Source organism: Lichenostomus cassidix, chromosome 1 (assembly GCF_008360975.1).
Source record: "Lichenostomus cassidix isolate B80296 chromosome 1, HeHo_3.0, whole genome shotgun sequence".
In the NCBI taxonomy this organism is placed as follows: Eukaryota; Metazoa; Chordata; class Aves; order Passeriformes; family Meliphagidae; genus Lichenostomus; species Lichenostomus cassidix.
In genome coordinates this window covers 31,849,669-31,871,013 of record NC_139479.1, presented here as the reverse complement: position 1 = coordinate 31,871,013, position 21,345 = coordinate 31,849,669, and the positions used below count along the sequence as shown (strand labels likewise).

General features: G+C 36.2%; 1 protein-coding gene across 4 annotated transcripts in view; it reads right to left on the bottom strand.

Moving 5' to 3' along the window:
• The window catches only part of GABRG3 (gamma-aminobutyric acid type A receptor subunit gamma3), a 315,586-nt gene that overhangs the window by 130,326 nt on the left and 163,915 nt on the right, over positions 1-21,345 (bottom strand). For all 4 annotated transcript variants that reach the window (XM_085055515.1, XM_085055525.1, XM_085055533.1 and 1 more), the window contains 2 exons: positions 18,074-18,294; positions 15,736-15,818 (listed from right to left, as the gene is read on the bottom strand). In XM_085055515.1, the coding sequence (XP_084911641.1) occupies positions 15,736-15,818; positions 18,074-18,294 (304 nt within the window). The remainder of the gene's footprint in view (positions 1-15,735; positions 15,819-18,073; positions 18,295-21,345) is intronic.

Here is a 21,345-nt window from a genome sequence, read left to right as displayed (position 1 = left end):
ATGCTAGCCAAAAAGAAACAAAAAAGCAATTTCTAGTTTTCAGATCCTCCTTTGAATACTGTGTTCTTTCATGGGAACTACTTCATTTGAAAATGAATGTAAATCTAGATAGCAAGATTACACTTACTTTTGCCACTTTTCAAAAAAAAAATTGCATTGCCTAGTACTTTCTGTTTCACTATTAGTACTTACCAAATATTTCATTCATATGCTGACATTTAAAAAGAACTTTTCTTGATTTTAGCTTTCTAATAAATGCTTTCTTTAACAAATTCAGAGATTTATGACTTCTTTCCCACGCTGAGATATTTTTCAAATTATTTCATCTCTATGTTCCCATGGACACATGGTATCTTTTACAGATGATTCCTCAACTACAGAAAGTTATCCAGAACATCCAGGTCCTTTTTGTTTGCAAAGCTGCTCTCTAGGCAGTCAACACCCAGCCAGTAGCCTCCTGTTAAAAGGGTTTATTCCACCCTAGCTACAGAAATTTGCTTTTCCTTGTAGTAAACTTCTTTTAAGGTTCCTATTATCCCATTTCCACCTCTGTATAAAGTCCCTTTTTGTTTAGTTTCCTGGTACAGATACAGCCTCAGTGCTTTGGAACTCATGCTTTGTACTGATTCTGGTACCTATTTATAAGTTATTCTACCCTGAGAGTACACAAAAGTTTTGACAAAAGCCAGATCCCCTGATTTATTTCAGGCCTTTAAATATTTAAGGATGAACTTGAAAATGTAATTTCTCAATGTTATGAATCATTTGATATTCTGCCACACATGCACAAAGGCAAAACAGAGAAATCCAGTCTTGGACAACATAGAAGAAAAATGGTAATTGGGTGAGATGTTTTTCTCCCAATGAAAAATTAGATTCCCCTTCCTAATGACTAGAAAACTCAATACATTAGGGAAATATAAATACCAAAGCCAGTGACTGAAGAAGTGCCATGTTTTTCTGTGACTATCTGGCAACTCCAATCACAGGCTGTGTAAAAACTCTCCTCATGGAGTTGTAATTTATATGAGGAAAGTCACTTCAACTGTTAAATTTCTAGTTTTATATTTAAAAACATGCCAGTCAAAACTATCTTTAAATGGACTTTTCATTAAAAATTGAGGTTCAGTAATTGTGAAAAAAACCCTTTTGTTTTTCACTTGATCCAGATAGTTCAGCAATATTCATTTCATATGTTACTATCCTAGAAATGTGATTGTGATAAATATATATCACACTAATAGTCATATGAAATAATTATTCAAATTTTAATAATCTTAATAGGTGAAAACTTTTAGTAAGTTATTACAGAAATATCTAAGATACTCAAAGGCTGGAAAGGAAAGTAATATCCTACAGAGAAAATAGCTTAAATAAAAAGGCCTTGAAAATACCGACACTTTAAAAAAGTACAAAAGTATTTTAGGTTATTTAACAAAGGTCTCTTCACTTTCTCAAGACCTTATATAGTTGGAAAAGCAGTCATTTATATACCTGAGTTAAGAGGTGAGAAGAAATTAAATACTATTTCAAAGAACATGCATTAATCTCCTTAAGAGATTTAACTGCCATTATGAATTTTCCATTAAGTTCTGACTATTACAGGTACTAGCTTTTCCTATGGTTTCAGAAGTGTTTTATGCCCGCTATAGATAATGATTTTAAACTGTAGTTTTTATTAAAATGAAGCAGATTTGCAATTGCAGTCTGTCATTCAAGATACTATTTGTATGGTGATTACTTCCCAGAATTTCAAAAGATATCCTTCTGACCATCACTGAGAAGTGTGTAGATCTGTCTGAACAATATTTCAGTCTTACATTCAGTTATTACAGTTGTCCAGAAATTCTACAGAGGTAAAACCTCCAGAGAAAGATTTCTGCCATACCCTGCCTTTCTTTATTGAAGGAACACCATGAAAATATATTTTACAATATTTCAGCTCTTCTGCTCCAAGTTCTGATTAAAGTGAAAAAAGCAACAAAAGTATATGATAATAAAACTACTGGAAGTATAAATACTGAGGGATTTTTAGGGAAAGCTGGTCAGATTTCAGCAAAACACTAAAATTTCAGATCACTATTGAATTATTTGAACTGATGGTTATGAAAAGAATTTAGAAAAACAAATTCACAGAAATTTTTTAAATTTTGTGATAGGTATGTATATGGCACTAGTGTATGTCTTTTTATGCTTGAATCCTGAACAGTAAAATAATGACACATTTTCTTTGTTTGTTTTTTGGTCTTGGTCTACCTTCTATACTAGTTCTCTATGTTCTCAGTACTTCCTAAATGAAAGTTTCCTGTGGATACCCTTAAATTCAGTCACAGTTATTGTGTTCCCTATCTGGAGGTTCTACCTTATACCATTAATTTTTGGATCTGTCTTTTCAAACATAGAAATGGCTATCAATTTTTCTCCTCTATGAACATCTGCATCACAGAATGATTTTCTACTCCTTAGATATTTTATTGGTTTTTTTCAGGCTTCTTCTCTCAGCTTTTTAATTCTGCCTCCTTAATTGTATGTTGATGTCTAGCTGAATGTCACTTGACACTTGTCACTGTTGTGATGTGAACGCCAGTGGCCAACACGTGGAAGAATTAGCTGTCACGGGAACCTGTGATACCTTATATGCCAGGGACCTGAAAATCAATTCCTGGAATACGCACAGTGGGGAGACCTCTTGGGAAATAAAAGGATAAATTCTACATTCTGCTTGGCTTTTGAAAATGTTGTTTGTTTGTATCAGTATTTGGAAGAATCCCAAAATATTGATCAACTAAAGTTTACCTTGTTTGAGTAAAATATACCAGTGATTGCTGGTGGTAATAAGCACTGTACAATAAAAAAATAAAGAAAAAGCATTACCATTTCCAACAGGATAGATATTCAACTACTTAAAAAAAAAAAAAAAGCAAGAAAGAAAGAAATAGGAAGCAGCAACAATTTTCAACACTTTCCCAACTCCTCCCCTCCTTTCTGGGAGTTCCTTAAGAAAGCCAACACTGAAAATTGATTCTCCTAAAAAGTTTTAAAGGAACAAGGGTTTTCACAAACAGACATTTTTATTTCTGATTGTGAACACATTGCTCTATGAGAAAGTATGTGCATTTTAATATACACCATGTTTTGAATGGAAAAGTTTTTCCAATGCTTGATTGCTCCTTGGTGATTTTTTGTTTCTTCCTATCAAGCCAGAACCTTTCCCACTTCAGGTAATGACCCTTGCCAGATCAGTTCACCATGCATGTCAGTACAGTATCTGCATATTAAAGAATACAATCATGCACTGGCCATTAATGTGCTTTGCTTTGGAACATTATGCTCTTATGTAAGATACTGGAGGGAAGACACCCTGTGGTGGCTGTGACGAATCACAGTGAACACGACTGTAGATAAAAGTGAGACTGTTACTCTGGAATCACAGTAACACCTCAGTTTTCCTGCTGAAACTTCCATACAAGTAGTGACCAGTCTCAGCTTGCTTAATTTTGAAATCTGATCATACCACTGACCAGGATTTTTGACTGTCATTTCTGCTAAGCCTTTACATAAGAAATGTTGCTATATTTTGCACATAAATCAATAGAAACCTGCAGTACATATCTCCTGGACAACTTGGAGATTTGCAAGTTTCTGGGAACAGCCTTTTATCTTTCTCTCTGCAGTCTTGTGTTGGTTAGACAAAAAGAGCTTTAAAGATTTCAAGTACGGCCTGTGGAGAAAGTCCACAGTCTTTTTTGTTGGGGACAAAAAGAAAGGAAATACAATGTTATAAACTACTTGGATAGCTCAGTTTTCATTTAATCATAAGAGGCATTTATCCAAGAGTTTGTGGTTGTCTTCTCTGACTGCCAGAGGCAAGCAGTGTTGTCTTATTGAAATGTTGATTTTCAGAAAACTGCTGTGAACAAATGCACCATTCAGACCTCAAAGTTCCCTTCTGTTGAAAGTTATCACTTGCAGACAAACTTCTCCATGTTCATTTGGTCTAGTAGCTTCATTTGAAATCAAGCAATAGAGGAATGAAATAGCTATAAGGTGCAAATATGCATCTCTTGCTGCTTTTTCTTCCTTTTAACTTAAAAAGAGCAACTTTCCAGAATTACATGTCAACAACAGAGTGCCCTAAATGGTCACCTTCTTTTCCTAAAGAAGGTGGTATTTTTGCCCCTTTTTATATAGACACATGGGAACTACTGTAATTGCAAAATAGCTACTATTCTTCCTGTAGGTGTAAATTTTGAAACAAGCATATTGATTGTACCTTCTCCAGCAAAAAAATCAGAGAGTCAGACAAAAATTTATAAACTGTAAAATAGCTTCTGTGTGAACAGGTCACTTACAAGCAAAATGAAAAAGATATATTGAGAATCCCTAAGTTGCCCTTTTAAGATGAGATTTGAAACTAAACATTACATATTTAGGATTCAGGTACTTCAGGTAGTGACAGAGTGGATACTTCTTTCTTTTGATTATCAAAAAACCCACAAAGTTAAAATGTATGTACCTCAAAAAGAAAAGGTTATATTTCATATGGGAAAAAAAATTCCCTTGAAATTTTTTCATGAGCTCTGACATTCAGCCATTCAGCCTTCTTCAGTTCAAAAGGCATGAGATATGCAGATTATACCACTGCAACCCTGAAGACAGTATTTTTAAAAGCACAATTATTGGAAATGTGCACTCAAAAGTCAAATCAGTTAATGTAGATAAAGGGAAGACTAATAGGCATAGGAGTATCAGAGTACCTCATTGCCATGACTAAATATTTGACATATATTCCATTAATAAAAGTTAAAGGACAGTCAATTTGTCCATTTTAGAGGATTCACAGTATGATTTTTTTCTTTCCTTCATCCTGTTTAATTCTACACAGCTTCAAGCATATTCGTTGTCTGAGCACATGCAAGTAATGAAAAGATTAATAGCTATCAAATATCTTTTTCTCATCTGATCTGATTCTTCCAGTTGTGTCTGTGAGTATGTGCAGAAGGATAGATGTCTGTGAGAGAAAGAGAAGAACACAGATTCTTTTTGCAGGTTTATTCTTGTTATGCTGCTTGTTTTCTTTTCAAGGACAAAACTGGAGCAGAAGATGGTGACATTAGAATGGATCTTTTATCTAATATGTTCGTTTACAAATCAAGGACTGATTTCATATTAGCCTTTCACACACATTATTTTATCCTTTTCTAGTCAAACAGTTTCATTTAGGAATTTAGATGGCTTTAATATATCCTGAGACATGGTATGGATTACCTTGATCTTAGGGGCCAAGACTAGGAACTTTATTCATCTTTTTGTTGCATAAGAGGCCATGTCAAGTATGGAACAGCTCTGATGTGTTTTTCTAGTACACTGTGTTGCTAAGGATGAAAATAGAAAGTTATTGATGAAGGACCTAAAACTGTGAACTGCAATTCATTCCACTTCCTGATAATCAGATTTGTTTTAATAAGTGTCTTGGTTTTTCACTGATGGTTGTTTTCCAGAGAAGAAACACCGATGTCAAATGAGGCTTCCAGAGTTAAAAAAAAAAAAAAAAAAAAAAGACATTAACTTGGACCTTCCCTGAACTGATGCACTCAGGGCTGGCCAAGCAGGAGAGACAGGTACAGCTGGCTTTGCCTCCCAGTGCTCATCAAAAGCCACCAATGCACGTGGAGCAAAAACAACAGACTACATGAAATAAGGAGTCTGATTAAGGTGACATGGCCACTGGTGGAGCTGGGAGAACTGAGCTCCTAGATTCTCCTATTGCATCAGGACATAATAAAGTCACACACCAGCTCTCCCCTTGGCTTTCCTTTGAAAGAAGCTTGGGCAGAAAGTGTTAGAAAGGAAAATCAGTGTCTTCTGCACAAGCTGTTGATTTGGCAAATCGCCTCAGAACATCATGTACCTCTTCTTCAATTTACATGCCTTCCTATATTTACTTTCTTAAAACTGATGGAAAGATTTTATGGAAAAATCAGCTCTTCCTGAGCTTTAATAGATTAGTAGCAAAATTGCCAGAAGTCACATTATAAAAAAATTAGGGAAAAATAAATTACTTTTTAATATGCATGGCCAACCCAAACATTAAATCATAACATAATTTCCATTCCACAGAAATAATCTTTGTATTTAGATATAAAAAACACAGTGTTTAAGCTTAAAGTACCAATAGAAAATCTAAGTCCTATGGGAGAATATAAAAATACTTTTTGAAAAATTAATTTAAATTCCATGTCTTGATGTGTGCTCCTGCTTTCTCCACTTAAAACTTATCAGTTGTTTGTTTGCCTGTCTGAGGGGTTATTTAATAGGAAGAGACATAATCCCATAATATATTGTTTTGAGAGAAAAATATGCTACTTTACTATGAAAAAGAATTAAAATGTTATTATCCGTCATACAGCATGCCCTTTACACAAAGTTAATCACTTTTAAGGATTAACTGCACTTCGAAGCAAGAGGTGCAGCCAGGCAAATTTCAGCAACATCCCTCTTAGAGAAACAGATGAACAGGGCATTTCCCTGGTTGTCCTCTAGCACTGTGAACAAAACAACATTCAAAGCTGCATGACTGCCTCACTTCCCTTTCTTAGCTCCATAAGCATTTAGGATGTGCTTTTGTTTTGCCATTAATTTTTCAGGACCAGAAGCAAGAAGAAGATGGAGCCTTTTAGTTCATGTTTCCAGGCTGCTGTGTTTTTTCCAGGTGGTGTCAAAAGTAAATAAAATTGAAAAGACAAGGCTAATGAGTTGAGGACTTGATGTTTTCATGTTACATTTTGAGTCTGTTACAAGTAAATGTTTAATGGCTTCTACTAACTTCACTGTCATTGGACAGCTAAGCCTAGCAAAAGTAACAAGCATTGACTGGGCTCTAGCCAAGATGAGTTTAATTTGAGAGTCAATAGTCACAGTTTTTGTTAAACTTCTGTGGAGTACTGCAGGTTATCTGGGTGACCTTTGCAACTCTGGTCTCTCTTCATTCTCCTTTTCTCAATTTCTTGGTATTTGTTCTGGATCTGACAGTGGTTTGGTTCTTCTTGGTCCTCAAAGTCCCCAAAAGTTTCTGTATACTTTGATGAAATTCTGCAGCAATTCTTCATTTCTTGTAAGAGACTAGTAAGTTCACACATACTGTTGTCCTGGTTTGGAGATGCATTAGTGTAATTTTTAGTGTGGCCACTGAGGTGACCATGGAAGACAATAACACAATCAATTTTTCTTCTTTGGGTTTTTTTGGTTGTGGCTTTTTGGGGTTCTTTTCTTATTGATTTTTTTTTTAATCCACTCTTTAAAACAACTAAAGCAATTAGAAAACCACATGCTCTTTCTTTCTTTAAAAATATGAAATGTATTCTACTAGAGATCAAAAATAGCTCAAAAATTCTGGATTCAAGCAAGCTTGTCTCCTGCCTTTGGAAATGTGCAAACCAGAGTAGGAGAAGTGAAATGTTGCAACTTTTATGTTGCTCAGCAGTGGTCTATCTAGACTTGTACTTTGATGTTTTGCATTATATTTTATGAGATACATTTCAGTTACATCAAGGGAGACTACAAGGAATAAACACAGGTAATTTTATCAGCAGTTGAGGAAATGTAACACTCCAAAAAAAGGAATATATAGGAATATATTCCAAATAAAAGGAATATGTAACATCTGTGCATACACAGCAGAGCATGAATTTTGGAAGGTGCCTTTGGAAATTTCTTCAAAAATTAAGATAACCACAAAAGACCCAAAGAGTAGTGAGCTGTGCACAAAACTGTGAAGAGTTAGGGCACTGTTGACTCTTGATCCATCTCTGACTTGACTGCAAGAGAAAACACCTCAGCATTCTCCTTGTCTGTTGTTACCAGTTTGCCAGTCATGCTGAGGGATGTACACCTTCTTTTACCTTCTTTTTCTCCCTGGCATACCTTTAGAGGCCCTTCTTGTTATTCTTTGCATCCCTTGCCAAGTTCAGTTCCAGATACACCCTGTCCCTGCTGAACAGCCTGTAGCCACTGATGGCTGGGCTCCAGTCATGGAACTCTACAGGCTGGTACAACATGGCTGCATTTTCCAGCAATGCAATCATTAAAGTGTGTCAAAACCAGTCATTCCTTTTATTAAAAAATACTGTGCAAAAGACTGGGACTGTCTCCTCATGTGCTCTGAACATCACAGATATGAGCTCTGTATGTCAGATTTTACAAGTGCAGGGTTGCCCGGACTTCATAGCTTATGGACCAGACCCTCCATAATGATCAGATTCATTTGTAAAACAATTATCAAAGACCTAAATAAGCAGCTAACAATAACAGAAATATGTAGTATATAATAGGTGTTATACTTGAAGGAGAAAACTATTTTCTTTCTGCTTATGGTGCATTTGTGTCACACTGTCAAATGTTTGGTTAAAAAAAAAAACAAAATAGAACAAGCTCCCACTGGCATATGATAACATGCTTAAAGGGGTTTTAGCTTCAAATAAACACTGAATATCTTGAGATCTGTGATGAAATCATGGGAACAAACAATGATTGTCACATGGCAGAGACTCCAGCACCTGTTGCTGCTACATTCAGCTTTCAGATGTGCAATCAGCCATGTCTTGCTTCAGCACTTTCTCTTATCTTCTACTGACACCATAAGCATAACTTAGCTACATATATTCTTGCCAAAAATAACTGTCTTTCAGGCAGGTTTTTTCTTTTCTAAATTTTTTTTTAGTCTGATTGTTTTTTATGAAAAATGTTACTAATGGAAAATATGGAAAAATAAGACTGGTTGCTTTGAAAGGCTAGACTACACCCAGGATTTTTTAAACTTCCAGTCTCCTTGTATAAACCTAAGTAAGAGCTGGGGGGGAGGGTTCTATCCCTGAAATACAATCACCTATATTAAACTTCAAATCCAGGAATAATAGTTTCTTTTTTTTTTTTTTTTTTTTCACTGAAGAAGGATGCCTAGAGAGTTTGTGTCATAATACGGGCATCCCATTTTCCTCAGACAATTGTGTAGGGTAAATGGAGATACCTAAGATCCTAGGAAGACCACTGCAAAACTGGGGTAGATGCCAGGTTCCTGGAATTGCCTGTCATCAATCCAAACAGTCTCTCAAAGACTGTGCTGGCCCCAAGATATCATGAGTTAAGCATTTTAGGCTTCACTAATTAGCACTTGCTGTAATTTTACTCTAGGGTCTCATTTTCGCTGGAAGTAATGGCAGCTGCTCCCTCTCCAGAGGAGCCTTCAATCTTATGGAGAAAAATTTCAGGAGTCACTATAAAAAGAGAGAGACATTTGGTCTGCTACCAGTACAAAGCCTTAGCTCTTTGTGAGGAACTGGAATGTGGGATATTACATGAATTAATGACAGCCATCAGTGCTCCCTGATCATCAAGGAGGCAACAGTCAACCCCTGACCCTGGGGAGGTTTCACTGCTTTTTTATGAAAAAAATATCATTTATGTACTGGTGGTTACCAGAGGTAATATCAGATTAACCAATATTACTCTTGCATTACAACATGTTGCATAAATTTGGAACCAGCATTGAACCATATAGCTACAAATGCTTAAAAAGGTGTCACTAATACACCTTGAGCAATGATACATGACTCTAACAGAAAGAGTAGTACCAACACAATATTTACAATATGCACTAGTTTGGACAAATCTATCATAAATTTCATGTAGAAAGTATAATTTTACACTGAGTGTACTTACATCATGGATGAATTTGAACACTTTCATAAAACCACATCAGATTTGAGAAATTAGATAAAAATTAGCAGAACTTGCAATAAAAATTAACTTGTAATAATTATTATGAGTCTTGTCTTGGCTATAAAAGAGTTGTAAAAATCTAAAGATACTTAATGCAGTGTCTCTTACATATTGAGAAATTTATTGAGTCACACACAGAAAAGTAGTAATGAATTAGTCAGCAGTGAGTAGTCAAGGAATTGGATAAATATTTGACTCCCTAGGAAACAGTACAATACTCCCTAGGAATCTAACTTATGTTAGATAAAAAAAGAAACACCCTCAGGGAATTGTAGGGAAACCTAAGGAGAGTTAAAAGTGAGCAAATGCATTAGCAGAATATATTCAGAAAAGCTGTTGGAATGGCGAAATGAAATTGCGTAAGATTATCACATCTTTTAAATTCACTGTATCCTGGTGTCATTGTGGGTACCTCAGGAAAAAATGCATAGAAACATTAATGCTCACAGGTTAACAAATGCAAGGAAGATCCCTACTGAGTCATGCACACCTCATAAATCTTTGGGATGGTCAAATTTTCTTTGAAGACTGCCTTGCACACTAGCCAAGGTATTTGAAAAAATGTGTAATGAAGACAGAGGGGAACCAAAATAAGAAGATATGGAAATGTGTGTGTATGAGAGGGATCAGCAGATGAATAGGAGGAGGGATGTGTCACCAATATGCCTCACATATTGTGTTCATTAATTGGCATATATGACAAAAGTCATATGCTAAATACAGAGCTTGGGAGGAAACTTCAAAGGACAATTTTTCCATAAATATATTTCTTTTTCCCTCTTTATAAGATGTCTCTGTATTGACTATTCTCTGAAAAAGACAGTCTTCTGAAGAAAAGGATGGATGCACACCAATATTTCTACCTTCCTAGAAGAGGAAAAATTACAATAGCTAAAATATGCTCATCAAAAGAAGTGATTCAAGAATTCCATTGCTGCCCCATGATCTGGCTCAGCCCATTAAAGAGAGCACAGATGGAAGTTCAGATGTGGGGAAAAAGCTCTTTCTGCACATTACAATGGTTTCCCAGCATCTTAATGAAACTCCTCTTGAGATATGAACATTAAGCTATGTTCCTTCTGGCCTGTTCTTCATCAGAAGTAAATTTCTGCCCTCAGACTGTATTAATGACTCTGCTGATGACACATGAGATGAAACAAAGCACAGCTCATTCCAGCATTTACTTTTCTAGTCTAGGAGAAACATATTAAAATGGGCGATGACAGCTAGTTGTGTTAGAAAATTAATGATACAAGGCTCAAAGTACTGATTGCATATCCATAAGAGGTTTCATGTTCAAAGGGGGAACATCTGATTGAACTGAGTTTATATTTAGAAAGACAGGATCTATTCCTTTGAGGCACTATGTTAGATTTGGATTAATTTCTTTCAAAAGCATTGCAAATTTTCTCCTTTTTTTTTTTTTGCAATACTTAGAATGTTTTTTTACATCACTTAAAAAGAAAACAACAAAAGAACTCTAATATTTAAAAGGCAAAAAATATTTGGTTTAAGTACTGACTTTGCAAACTGGACCAGTAGTTGGAAATCTTGCTTTCCTCTATTTTAAACTGAACTGAAAACTTGAATTCCTCGTGAACTCCTGTCTATGTATTTTGATGTTTCCAGTAAGAACAGCATTCTCAGCATGCCCATCTTGTCCTGTCTTGCAGCAATGCCCCAATAATGGGAAATTCAGGACACTGCAGACATTCTCACTAGGGAGAAGATCAGTTATTGCCTACAAAACATGACACAATTCCTGTTGTCTAAATCAAAGGTGTTTTTAAAAATGAACAACTGTATCTGCAGTTTGATCAGAACAGCAGCAAGAAAAATAAAACAATGAAAACCCATTAATCAATTCAGTCACTTTTTTTCTGGCATCTTGCACTGCAGTTCAGTATTACTGCATCTGGGAAACCCCAGGCATGGCCTCACAGACTGTTTCAGACCTCAGGTGTGCAGCTAGCACAGATTCCCATCATAAAGCTTCTTGGACATACTTAAAAAGTTAGTTGACCAGATGCTCAAAACAAGGTGTAAGGGGTTTTGTCACCTTCATTTTGGCATGGCTGCCATTTGCTGTCACCTGAAGGAGTGTCAAGTTAATCTTGAGCACATGTATGGGGAGAAGAGGTGAAGGTTTCTGCTGGTCTGAAAAAACCAAACACCTCAAAAAATTAAATATTACACAGCTTTGGGTGCAAACATTCTCACATTATTTTGCAGCATGCTTAGTCCTCCCAAATTAAGAAAACTGAGAACATTCAACAGTCTCACCAGTGACTGAGAAAGGAAAACTAAAACCATGTACGCTAGCTAGAAAACAGTCATGTGAATACTCTAATGCAAAAGAGTTCTTCCAAGTAGCTTAGCCATACAGCCCTTTTTGCCTACTCTTTATTCTGAAATTATCTTATCCCTCAGAATAAAAAAAGTAGTGGCCATTAGTACAGAGTGATTGTTATTATGTTTGATAGCTCCCAATGTATTTTTCTCCTAGTGCTTTGTTCAAACACCTTTGAATCGTTATAACACTTGAGCATCCACAGTTCCCTATAGCAGGAGTTCCACAATTAATGGGCTTAACTTTTCATTCCCAGTCTCCCATTTATTGCCTGTGTCTTATTTGTTTGTTCTTGTGCTGACATCATCTTTCAGACAGAACACCTCCTCTTCCTTCCTGAAGTTTATGTGAATCCTTACTACCTCAATAAACTAAATTTTATAGCAGAATCCTGAGAGTATTTCCAAAATGCTCAAATCAGTGCTGAATACAGATAACCAAGACAGTTTAATGTGCTATTTGAGTGCCAAAAGCAGCACTGTAGACTCCCTTGGCTCAGGAGGATAAATTAACCCAAATCAAGAATGACAGTGACAGAATATTTTTATGTAGCTGCATATAGTACTTTAAAACCATATGAAGTAAGAATGATCATATAGAGCAAGATCTATCCAAGACTGCTACACTGGAATCAAGTCACAGTTTAGATTCTTTCTTCACATTTACAGGGAAATGCACATTCATACCATGCCTTATCGTAGCTCTTTGGTAAGAAATCCTGCTTGGCACATGCAGTTGACAAAACCAATCTGGTGCATGGAACAGGCACAAGCTGTCCCATGGCACAGCTGCCCTGCATTATGTGTTTGGGATCAACTTTTCACATCAGCAGTGCGCCAAGTGCACATCTACATAAGAACAGCAACTACAGACACACACTGACCACATGCACTAATATGCCAGATGGTTTATCACATCATGTCACCCCACACACAAAACCTGCACAGAGAGTAAACAGCTTCAGATTATTTCAATACTTTTTTACTATAAAAGAGACTAGAGAGCTCCAGGAACTTGTTCTTGAACAAGATTTTCCACAGGAAGGGGTAGGTATGATTTGGTAACTACTGTTAGCACACTGAGATGGGTCCTTTCTATAAGCCATTGTTTTCTCCTTATTCATCCTGGCAACCAGTATTCCCACTGAGGGAACATCAACTGTCCCCAGAGTAACAGGATTAGGGTGCAAATTAGCTAGATATTCTAGACAAAATTTAAGATGAGTTTCATATTTCTCAAATATCAAGGGAAAATTATCTAAAAACATCAGACATTTCAAATATTAAACTTCATCTCTGTGTAGAGGTGCAGGGAAGATTTCCTGAAACTTGTGCTTCTTTGTGCCTGCCTACAGTGGAAACTACAAAGATTTGTCTGTGTGCTGAGGAAGAAACAGAAGGGATGCAGAGGGAAGCAGAGCTGTGCTGTGAATTCTACAAAAGTTTTTATTTTATTCAAAGACATACATCTTGGAATCCCTAAGCAGCTTGTCCTTTCAGAAACTTGTCATAGCAGGCAGTAATAAATTATTCAGGCATTCAGTCAGTCATTCACTTCATAAGTCCCACTGAATGCCATGTATCTAGAGACTTCTATGAATGTACACAGGACTGAAAATACAACTGAGTTATGTAACAAACTAATAATACAGGAGATGTCCTGTATGATGTAATAGTGGCACTAAAACTGTTCAAGGAAAAGAATGTAATTCACTATGAATCAAAAGAAATAAACCCTTGTTCTCAACATGACCAAAAAGGCTGAGAAAACTATAAAACATTATTTTAACATTCCTCTATGGGATTTTCCATCTGGCAAGAAACTTCAAAGAACACACACAGAAACTGCAATACATTCACATTCTGATTTATCCTATGTAATCTCCATCTCCATAGACAGTAGTACATCTGATGGCAATACTCGCACATTTCAAGGTCAGAAAGGTTCTGAGGTAACAGATCAAAATTTGGAGGAATATTTGCAAATCAAAATGTATTTGGAATGTTGCCATGGAGTAGAGCCTGCTGAAGTACCTACTGATATCCTCTCTCCTCAAATAAAAACCACAGAGCACAACTTATTTGCATTTAGCACCTGTCTAGCTATTACGGAATGCAATGTTGGAAGTGACTTCCCTGTTTATTAGAGTTCATTTTCTTTGGATATTGCTATCACACGACCAATCAAATTTATGTGGTAGGTTTAAATAGTATCTTTGGACTTCAAACAAAATTTTAGTTGGTGTCCTTAAATCTCTGGAATTTTTAAGATCATACACCTTTCCTGGCACTTCAACAAAATAACAGCAGATTGCCACAAGAGGAGTTTTATGCAGAAACTAAAGATAGCTGAGGTGCATAGAGTTCAGCGAGAAGTGTTCAATAGCAGGAAAGCTCATTCAGGAGCTATCTGCCTCTTGCTCAGTTGAATATTATTATTATTCCACACACCCAAATTAAACACACAACTGTATATTTCTGCCCTGGTTCACTTATACACATAAAAAATAAAAAAATGGCAGCATAATGATAGAATTTTGGAGGAAAGGGAGATATTTACATAACAGATTTTTTAAAAACTTTTTCGCTGGGTAAAAAGAAAAATATACCCTGGATCAGTTGAAATTCAAATCTTTTTTGCAATTGTGGATCACTGTTTGTATAGTATTCATAAATAGGAATCAATACCACCACAACAGCATATTTATTATGAAGATATTCAATAGTGTTATTCTTCTATCACTTTAAAAGGGATTAGGGAGATAATCTTGTTTCTAAATAGATAGACAAAATGATACATTTTCCTTTCACTTCTAAAGAACACATATCCGGAGTCTTAAAGATTGTCAAGATTAAAATCTTTACTGGAAATCCTTTTAAAAATGTTTTTAAAACATTTGCATTATGTGGCTTTGGATTACAAAACTGTGCAGGTGTTCCCATGAGCAGACAGCTCTCAAGTTTTTTCAAATGAATCAGCATGAAGATAATTTCTCACAGTAATATTGGACCTCAAAATTAACTCACCTGACTTGTTTTCCATATACTTCCCCACATATTTGTTTTGTCTGTTAGGAAGGTTTAAAGTTTTAACATTGGGACTGCTGGACAAGCTGAACAATAAAAGGAAAATGAGATTTACAGTAGCTGAACCATTTGCTTTTATTATGAAACAGAGAAGCATTACCAGGCTACTTGCTATGAAGTCAGATGTTCAGAGATTGCTGGGCATGTCCCCATGCTGTGCACCTCCACCAGAAAACTGTAGCAGAAAACTGTATTTTTGATTCTCATTTGCAATGTCAAGTGATTGCATAAATTAACATTGTACAGACTCGTATGAATATCTGCTGAGTTTGTGACTATAGGATTCAGTTTAAAAGGCTGATTCTGACAAAACAACAGAGTAAATCTGCAGAAGACTACATGCCAGAAATCCATTGATCAGGAGTGCAAGAGAGGAAAACAAAAATTCCCTAAATATTTGAGCAAACCTAAACGTCTTGTACGAGTTATGGAGCAACTGAACAACCTGATAGAAATCAGAATTAAACTTATGCCTCTGCATATGAGTCACAGACAAAAATAAGGCATCAAAGCAGCACTTACAGCTAGAGAATATCAGAGGACATGAGTGTTCATCCATGGGGAAGTTGTGCAGCTGCAGCTGGCACTCAGCATTGATGGTAAGCCTGCAAAGAAACCAAGTGTCTGTTACCATGTGCCAGTACAAGACACAGCCAGAGGAGGGGCAGGGTAACTTAAGTGTCATGCAAGAATGCTTTGACATACTGAAAGGAAAGAACCATATTTACAGATTGTTCTTTGGCTATTTAAGCCTGATCCAAAGCAATGATAATAATCTAAAATAATTTCAGACACATCATCAAGAGTTCCTTGATCCCAGGAAAACTGTGCATGTTTTTCTCTAGACAACTCCTCATTGATGGTTCTGGGATGTAAACAACTATTCATTACAAAAATAACATGAAATATGGCTCTTGTGGTATATAATTCCACAAAACTAAAACCTCAGAAGGAATCTTATAAGAAATATTCTCTACAGGTACTTATAGTGTGAACTTAAAATTCTTTCAATCACTTCAGGCTGCCTATCCAAAAATTGATAAATCTCTATATTGTGCAGATAAAACAAAGAGATCAGCAGAAACATCTTCATCCCTGCTTGAAAGCTGGTTTTGCATGACATCCCTAAAACAAAGTATACTTTGTACAGAGCCAATTTTAAAATGACTAATAAAAATCAATAATCTTCATTCTAATAGCTTACAAAACTAATGCATATACTCAGTCAAACTGAATTAAGTGCTAGTTCATAGTACAGTCTTTTTAAAGAAACACTACATATTTTAATGATGGAATTCATGCATGTGGATTATGTGGGTTTTCCTTCTGGAAACTAAATAAGAAGATAAAAAACTCAATGGGAAAAGGTTTGCATCTCAGATACAAGATGACACAGAGAAAAAAACTCTGTCTTGGAAAAGGTCACCTATAAGAAATTTGATAGTCTTATTGCACTGACACTAGAAGAGTCTTTGCAGTGTTACAGCAGGAGAACATTCACACCCAAAAGGGGACAAGGAAGAAGATGGAGAGGTATGGAGCATGACTGAACCTTGTATACTTTCTCCTGGACACATCAACACCTATCACCCATCAACACCTGACAGCACCCAGGCATATGGTAGTTATCTCTTCCACATCATACAAATTCTGACACTTAGGTCAGATAAACTGGTTTTGAATTACAGTGTTAAAAATGAGCAATGACCATTCTAACAGCTTTTCTTGTGCAAAAAGGAGGCTGACCTGAGTGATGAAAAAGGACTCAAAACATCTTCACAAACTAGAAATGCTCATTCCAGTGGGTCAAGTATTAACTTACTTTTAGCTGTTTTAGACAAATTTTGGACATTGAAGAAAATTCAATAAATAGTTTCTTTATTGGGAATATGTAAGTGTAACTACCATAAGGTAGATACTTAACTTGGCCTGAAATACTGAAACAGAGCTTAATAGAAAAAAAAAAAAACCAACAAAACACCTAATCAAAATCTCTTCAGCAAAAAACCCAATAACCTAACCAAGAGAATATTGGAGCTGACATCTTAATCCCCAAACTCTTTAGCTAAAGGCGACTGAAATAAGCAAGAGCTCTTCACAGTAGAGCAAGCCTAAGAAAGAAAGGGCACTAAAACTATCAGTAGCTTTCCCAGCTGCTTATTTTCTTTCCTATTGTTTGCCAAAGACTTTGTATTGGAGCCCAAGTGCAGTTGCAAGCATGATCAGAACATGCAGTTGCACCAAGGCTGAACACAATCACAGAAGAAAATGTAGCATGAAAGGGATGTTTCCGAAACAGTTTCGCTTGTGGAACATGGCTTATGGCAAAACTCCCTTCTGAAAAACTCATCTCTTCCACAAGAAAACACATATTTCGATTTCCACAGGCTTTTTAAAATGCAAATATATACAGTATTTCTAATACCATATAGTTGATTTTATCACGAAGATTAGAAAACTGTAAAAGCCTTTCCTCCAGCCATTTACCCTTGTGATGAGATGTGACAGACTATCTTTCAGCACGACTTATTTGAAGAATCGAGTATTGGCATTAGTGTGAATGGGACTACAGGTTTTATGGGACTACATATTCCCGATTTTATTACAAGCACTAAAAAGCCCAGCTTTTACAATTTAGACAGACCTATTTCCGGTTTCTCAAGGTTTCTTTCTCAGAAAGGCAAGACTCTGTTTTATAAGGTTGGCATGCTTAAGCCTGAATAATTAAGTATTTGTAAAGCATGGCCATGTAAGCATGAGGAAGAAAACAGCAGAGGAGAGCAAAGATAATGCTGAAAATTCCTACTACTCCACCAGAGGTGGGAGAAGCTTTCAGCCCTGCTCCTCGCCAAGTGCTCACCTGAGGGTGTACAAGATCTTGCCATCATTCCATATGCGGAGGAGCTGGTTGGGGGTGGTGATCCAGTGAGCCTCTGCTGTCTTGGAGTTACGAAATATTGTGTCTGGGATCCAGATCAAGCCAACCATGTTGCTGTTCAGAGTCAGTATTTTCATGGTGCTGTTGAAGCGAAGACGGCTATCTGTCCACGTCTGGGCAAAAAATATATCAATTTGATATTCCTGCAAAGAAAGCATGATACATCAGTTGAAATCACTTCCACACTTCCCGCTGTTTGGTGTTTGATTAGGTCTATTCTGGTGTAGAGCAACAGGAAATGTTCTGGCCAATGGAGCTATGTTTTCCTTTTTTTACTGCCTTAGGAAATTTTTTTTCCATTTTTTTCATCCTTTTTAAAAAATCTCTAGCTGCTTAATGAAACATGCCAAACATCTGACTTCCACTCGCCCTGTGCCATAACAATTTCATCATTAGCACTCCCTTTCTCATAGTCTCTAAAAAGTCACAGCTACAAGAAATAATTTAGAGAGGCTTCTTTGTCAAAGAACAGATAAGAGACATGAAAGCTGGACAGGACCAACACACATAAGCTAGAGAATGGTAAATCTCCCTGATTATACAAATGCTTTTTAGGGAGGAGGTTGTGTAAATTCAGTAAATTAGTTGTTCCATTTGCTACCAATTGTTCAGCTACTCTTTCTCAGGCCACACTGCAGCAGAATGAAAAGGCATGTTTGTGCTCCTTCAGAGACACCTCATGTACCCCTGATACTAAGAGCTGAACAGTCATCCCTGAATAGGCCAAGACCTTAATTTACATGAAATTTGTCCTTTCTTTTACTCCACATTTTACTACTCTGTTTCTGTACGTAGGCCATCATAGTAGGTATAAACGCAAAAATTAAAACATGGACAAACAGACAAAATTATATAGGTGAACATATAAATGTGCTGATTTATGCATTTAATACCCCATGGAAAAAACTGTATTTTAATTTTGTACTTGAACTACGAATTCAAGACACCGAAGGCTGGAAAAGGTCATGTTTCATTTTCTTGTGTTCCTCTTTTCAGATTGCTCTGTTTTTGAACTTCATGGAAACAGCCATCTGATGCTGTCATGCAATAGCCTCTCAATACCACAAGGCTGGCTGCATCCATGACAAGGGATGATTTTTTTCTGATGTGGCACAACGTGTATGCTCTACAACAGAGGCTAATACAGGGGTTGGGAATAATCCAAAGGAAAATATCTCTTTAGGACCCCTGGGAGATGCACTCCTGGTATATCTGAACAAAGGAGACTTAGGCCTATGTGGGAAGTCTGGTATGTCTTTGTCTTTGACAACTCTGAACTTGTTTTCATTTCATTTTTTTTTCTGTCTATTGTTTCAATACAGTAGTTTTAGGTTTTGATTTTTTTTCTTTAAAGACAGTTAGTAGAGCTTGTAGTCTGATCTGAGGACAGTGTTTTTGCTAACAGCCACATGTTTCTCCTGAGCTATTACATTTTTGGTGGGCCTGCCCTTCAAAACTGATGTTGTAACACCAGGAAACCTAATTCACTGGCATTGTAATCCAAGTCCAAAACACACTCTGGGCCTCTCATCTCTAGACGGTAAATGATCAAAAGGTACATAAGTGGTGCCAGCATGCATCCAAACACCAGGTAATAGATCATCTCAGGAATTAAAGCCTAGCCACCAAAGGCATTAAGGTCCATTTTTCTTCATAGATTATCTCACTACCATTTGTCATTGTACTGTTAGCTTTATTTTCCCAGGGAAGAAGATAGATTTGAATCTGAAGAGACTTGTCTTTCATATAGGTGACACCTTCACACATCTGGAGGCAATGTAATGTACACAGTGTACCTCTGTTGTTCAGAAAGAACACCCTTAATGCACCAGGTTTTAGATGGCAGAGCACTGATCTTCTTTACTATCAACTGCATTTTAGCCTTTGAAAGTCTAGTGACAAGTGTTTGGCACATTCAGCTCATGTAGAGAGGAATATGCCAGACATGTCTATGGGTTTCTCCAAATGCTGAATGAGTAGAGTTACTTTTTCTAGCCCACATGTGAGAATATGTATTTATAGAACCAAAGACCATTTGTATACAGCTGGCTAATGATAGTGCTGTCTTTTCACAGTACAAGTTTTTGCATGATATTCATATTTGAGCTTATTTTATATGAATGCTTCATTTTGACTAAATTTAGGAGTAACTATAATTCCTTTCTAGTATATAATGCATATTTAATGATTTTTAGGATTTAAGATATTCAGGATTTCTACCCTGCCAAAAGAAAAGAAAGAGCCTGAGCTCTTTAATACACTACCCTGAGAAGGTACTGCATCTAGATCTGAGCAAAGGAGCTGTATAAATGTAGCATTGTGGTGTCTATTCCAGTAAACTACTCTGGCTGAGAAGTGGATTACATTAGCATAGAAACAGGATCATGGTAACACCACTGCCTAACTCCCGTTTTGCATCTTCTTCATGTATTTGTGCAACTAGAATGTGCCACCAATGATCATTATTCAAAATACCTGTGCAATGGGCTACTTTATTTGCCTTAATAAAAAAATTTCAACTCCAATTAAATGGTTCCCAAATATTTTCAGTTAATTAGTTCTGTAAAAAACTGCATTTTTCTTTTGGCAAACTGAGGTCATAAAAAGCAAAGCCACATTTTTAGAAGAAAAGTCATTAAAGTTGGTTTGGATTAACTTAATTAATTAATTAATTAAAGTTAGTTGCATTGACTTTTTAAAGACTTTACCCGTATTTTTTTATTTAAAGTATTTACAGCTCAGTCAGAATGCCCAAACTACAAACCCAAATTCTTACGAGTAAAAATAAATACACAATTCCATTTAATATCTGAATTAAATTCTCACCATTAATCCCTTTATAAGTGAATGTTGTATCAGTACGTCCTTTACACTAATCTTTGGAATTTCTTCAGTCCAAGCAGATAATGGGGTATGATATATATATAGTCACTCTACCATGAAGGTACAGAGGTCACTTTCGAAACTGGCATTCAGTTCTTCACTTCTAATGGTTCTAAGTCTGTCCATATTTCAGGAAAATTACCTCTATCTTCACTGACAACAGATACTCCATTCCCAGTGAAGTCAACAGCTTCCATGTGCTGTTTTGCACAAAGCTGGTACAGTGATCTCCAACACACAGCACCCAACAAGAAACTGCTAGAAGAAATGTTTCTGTGTTGGTTTTACATACAGGTCCATATCATATAATA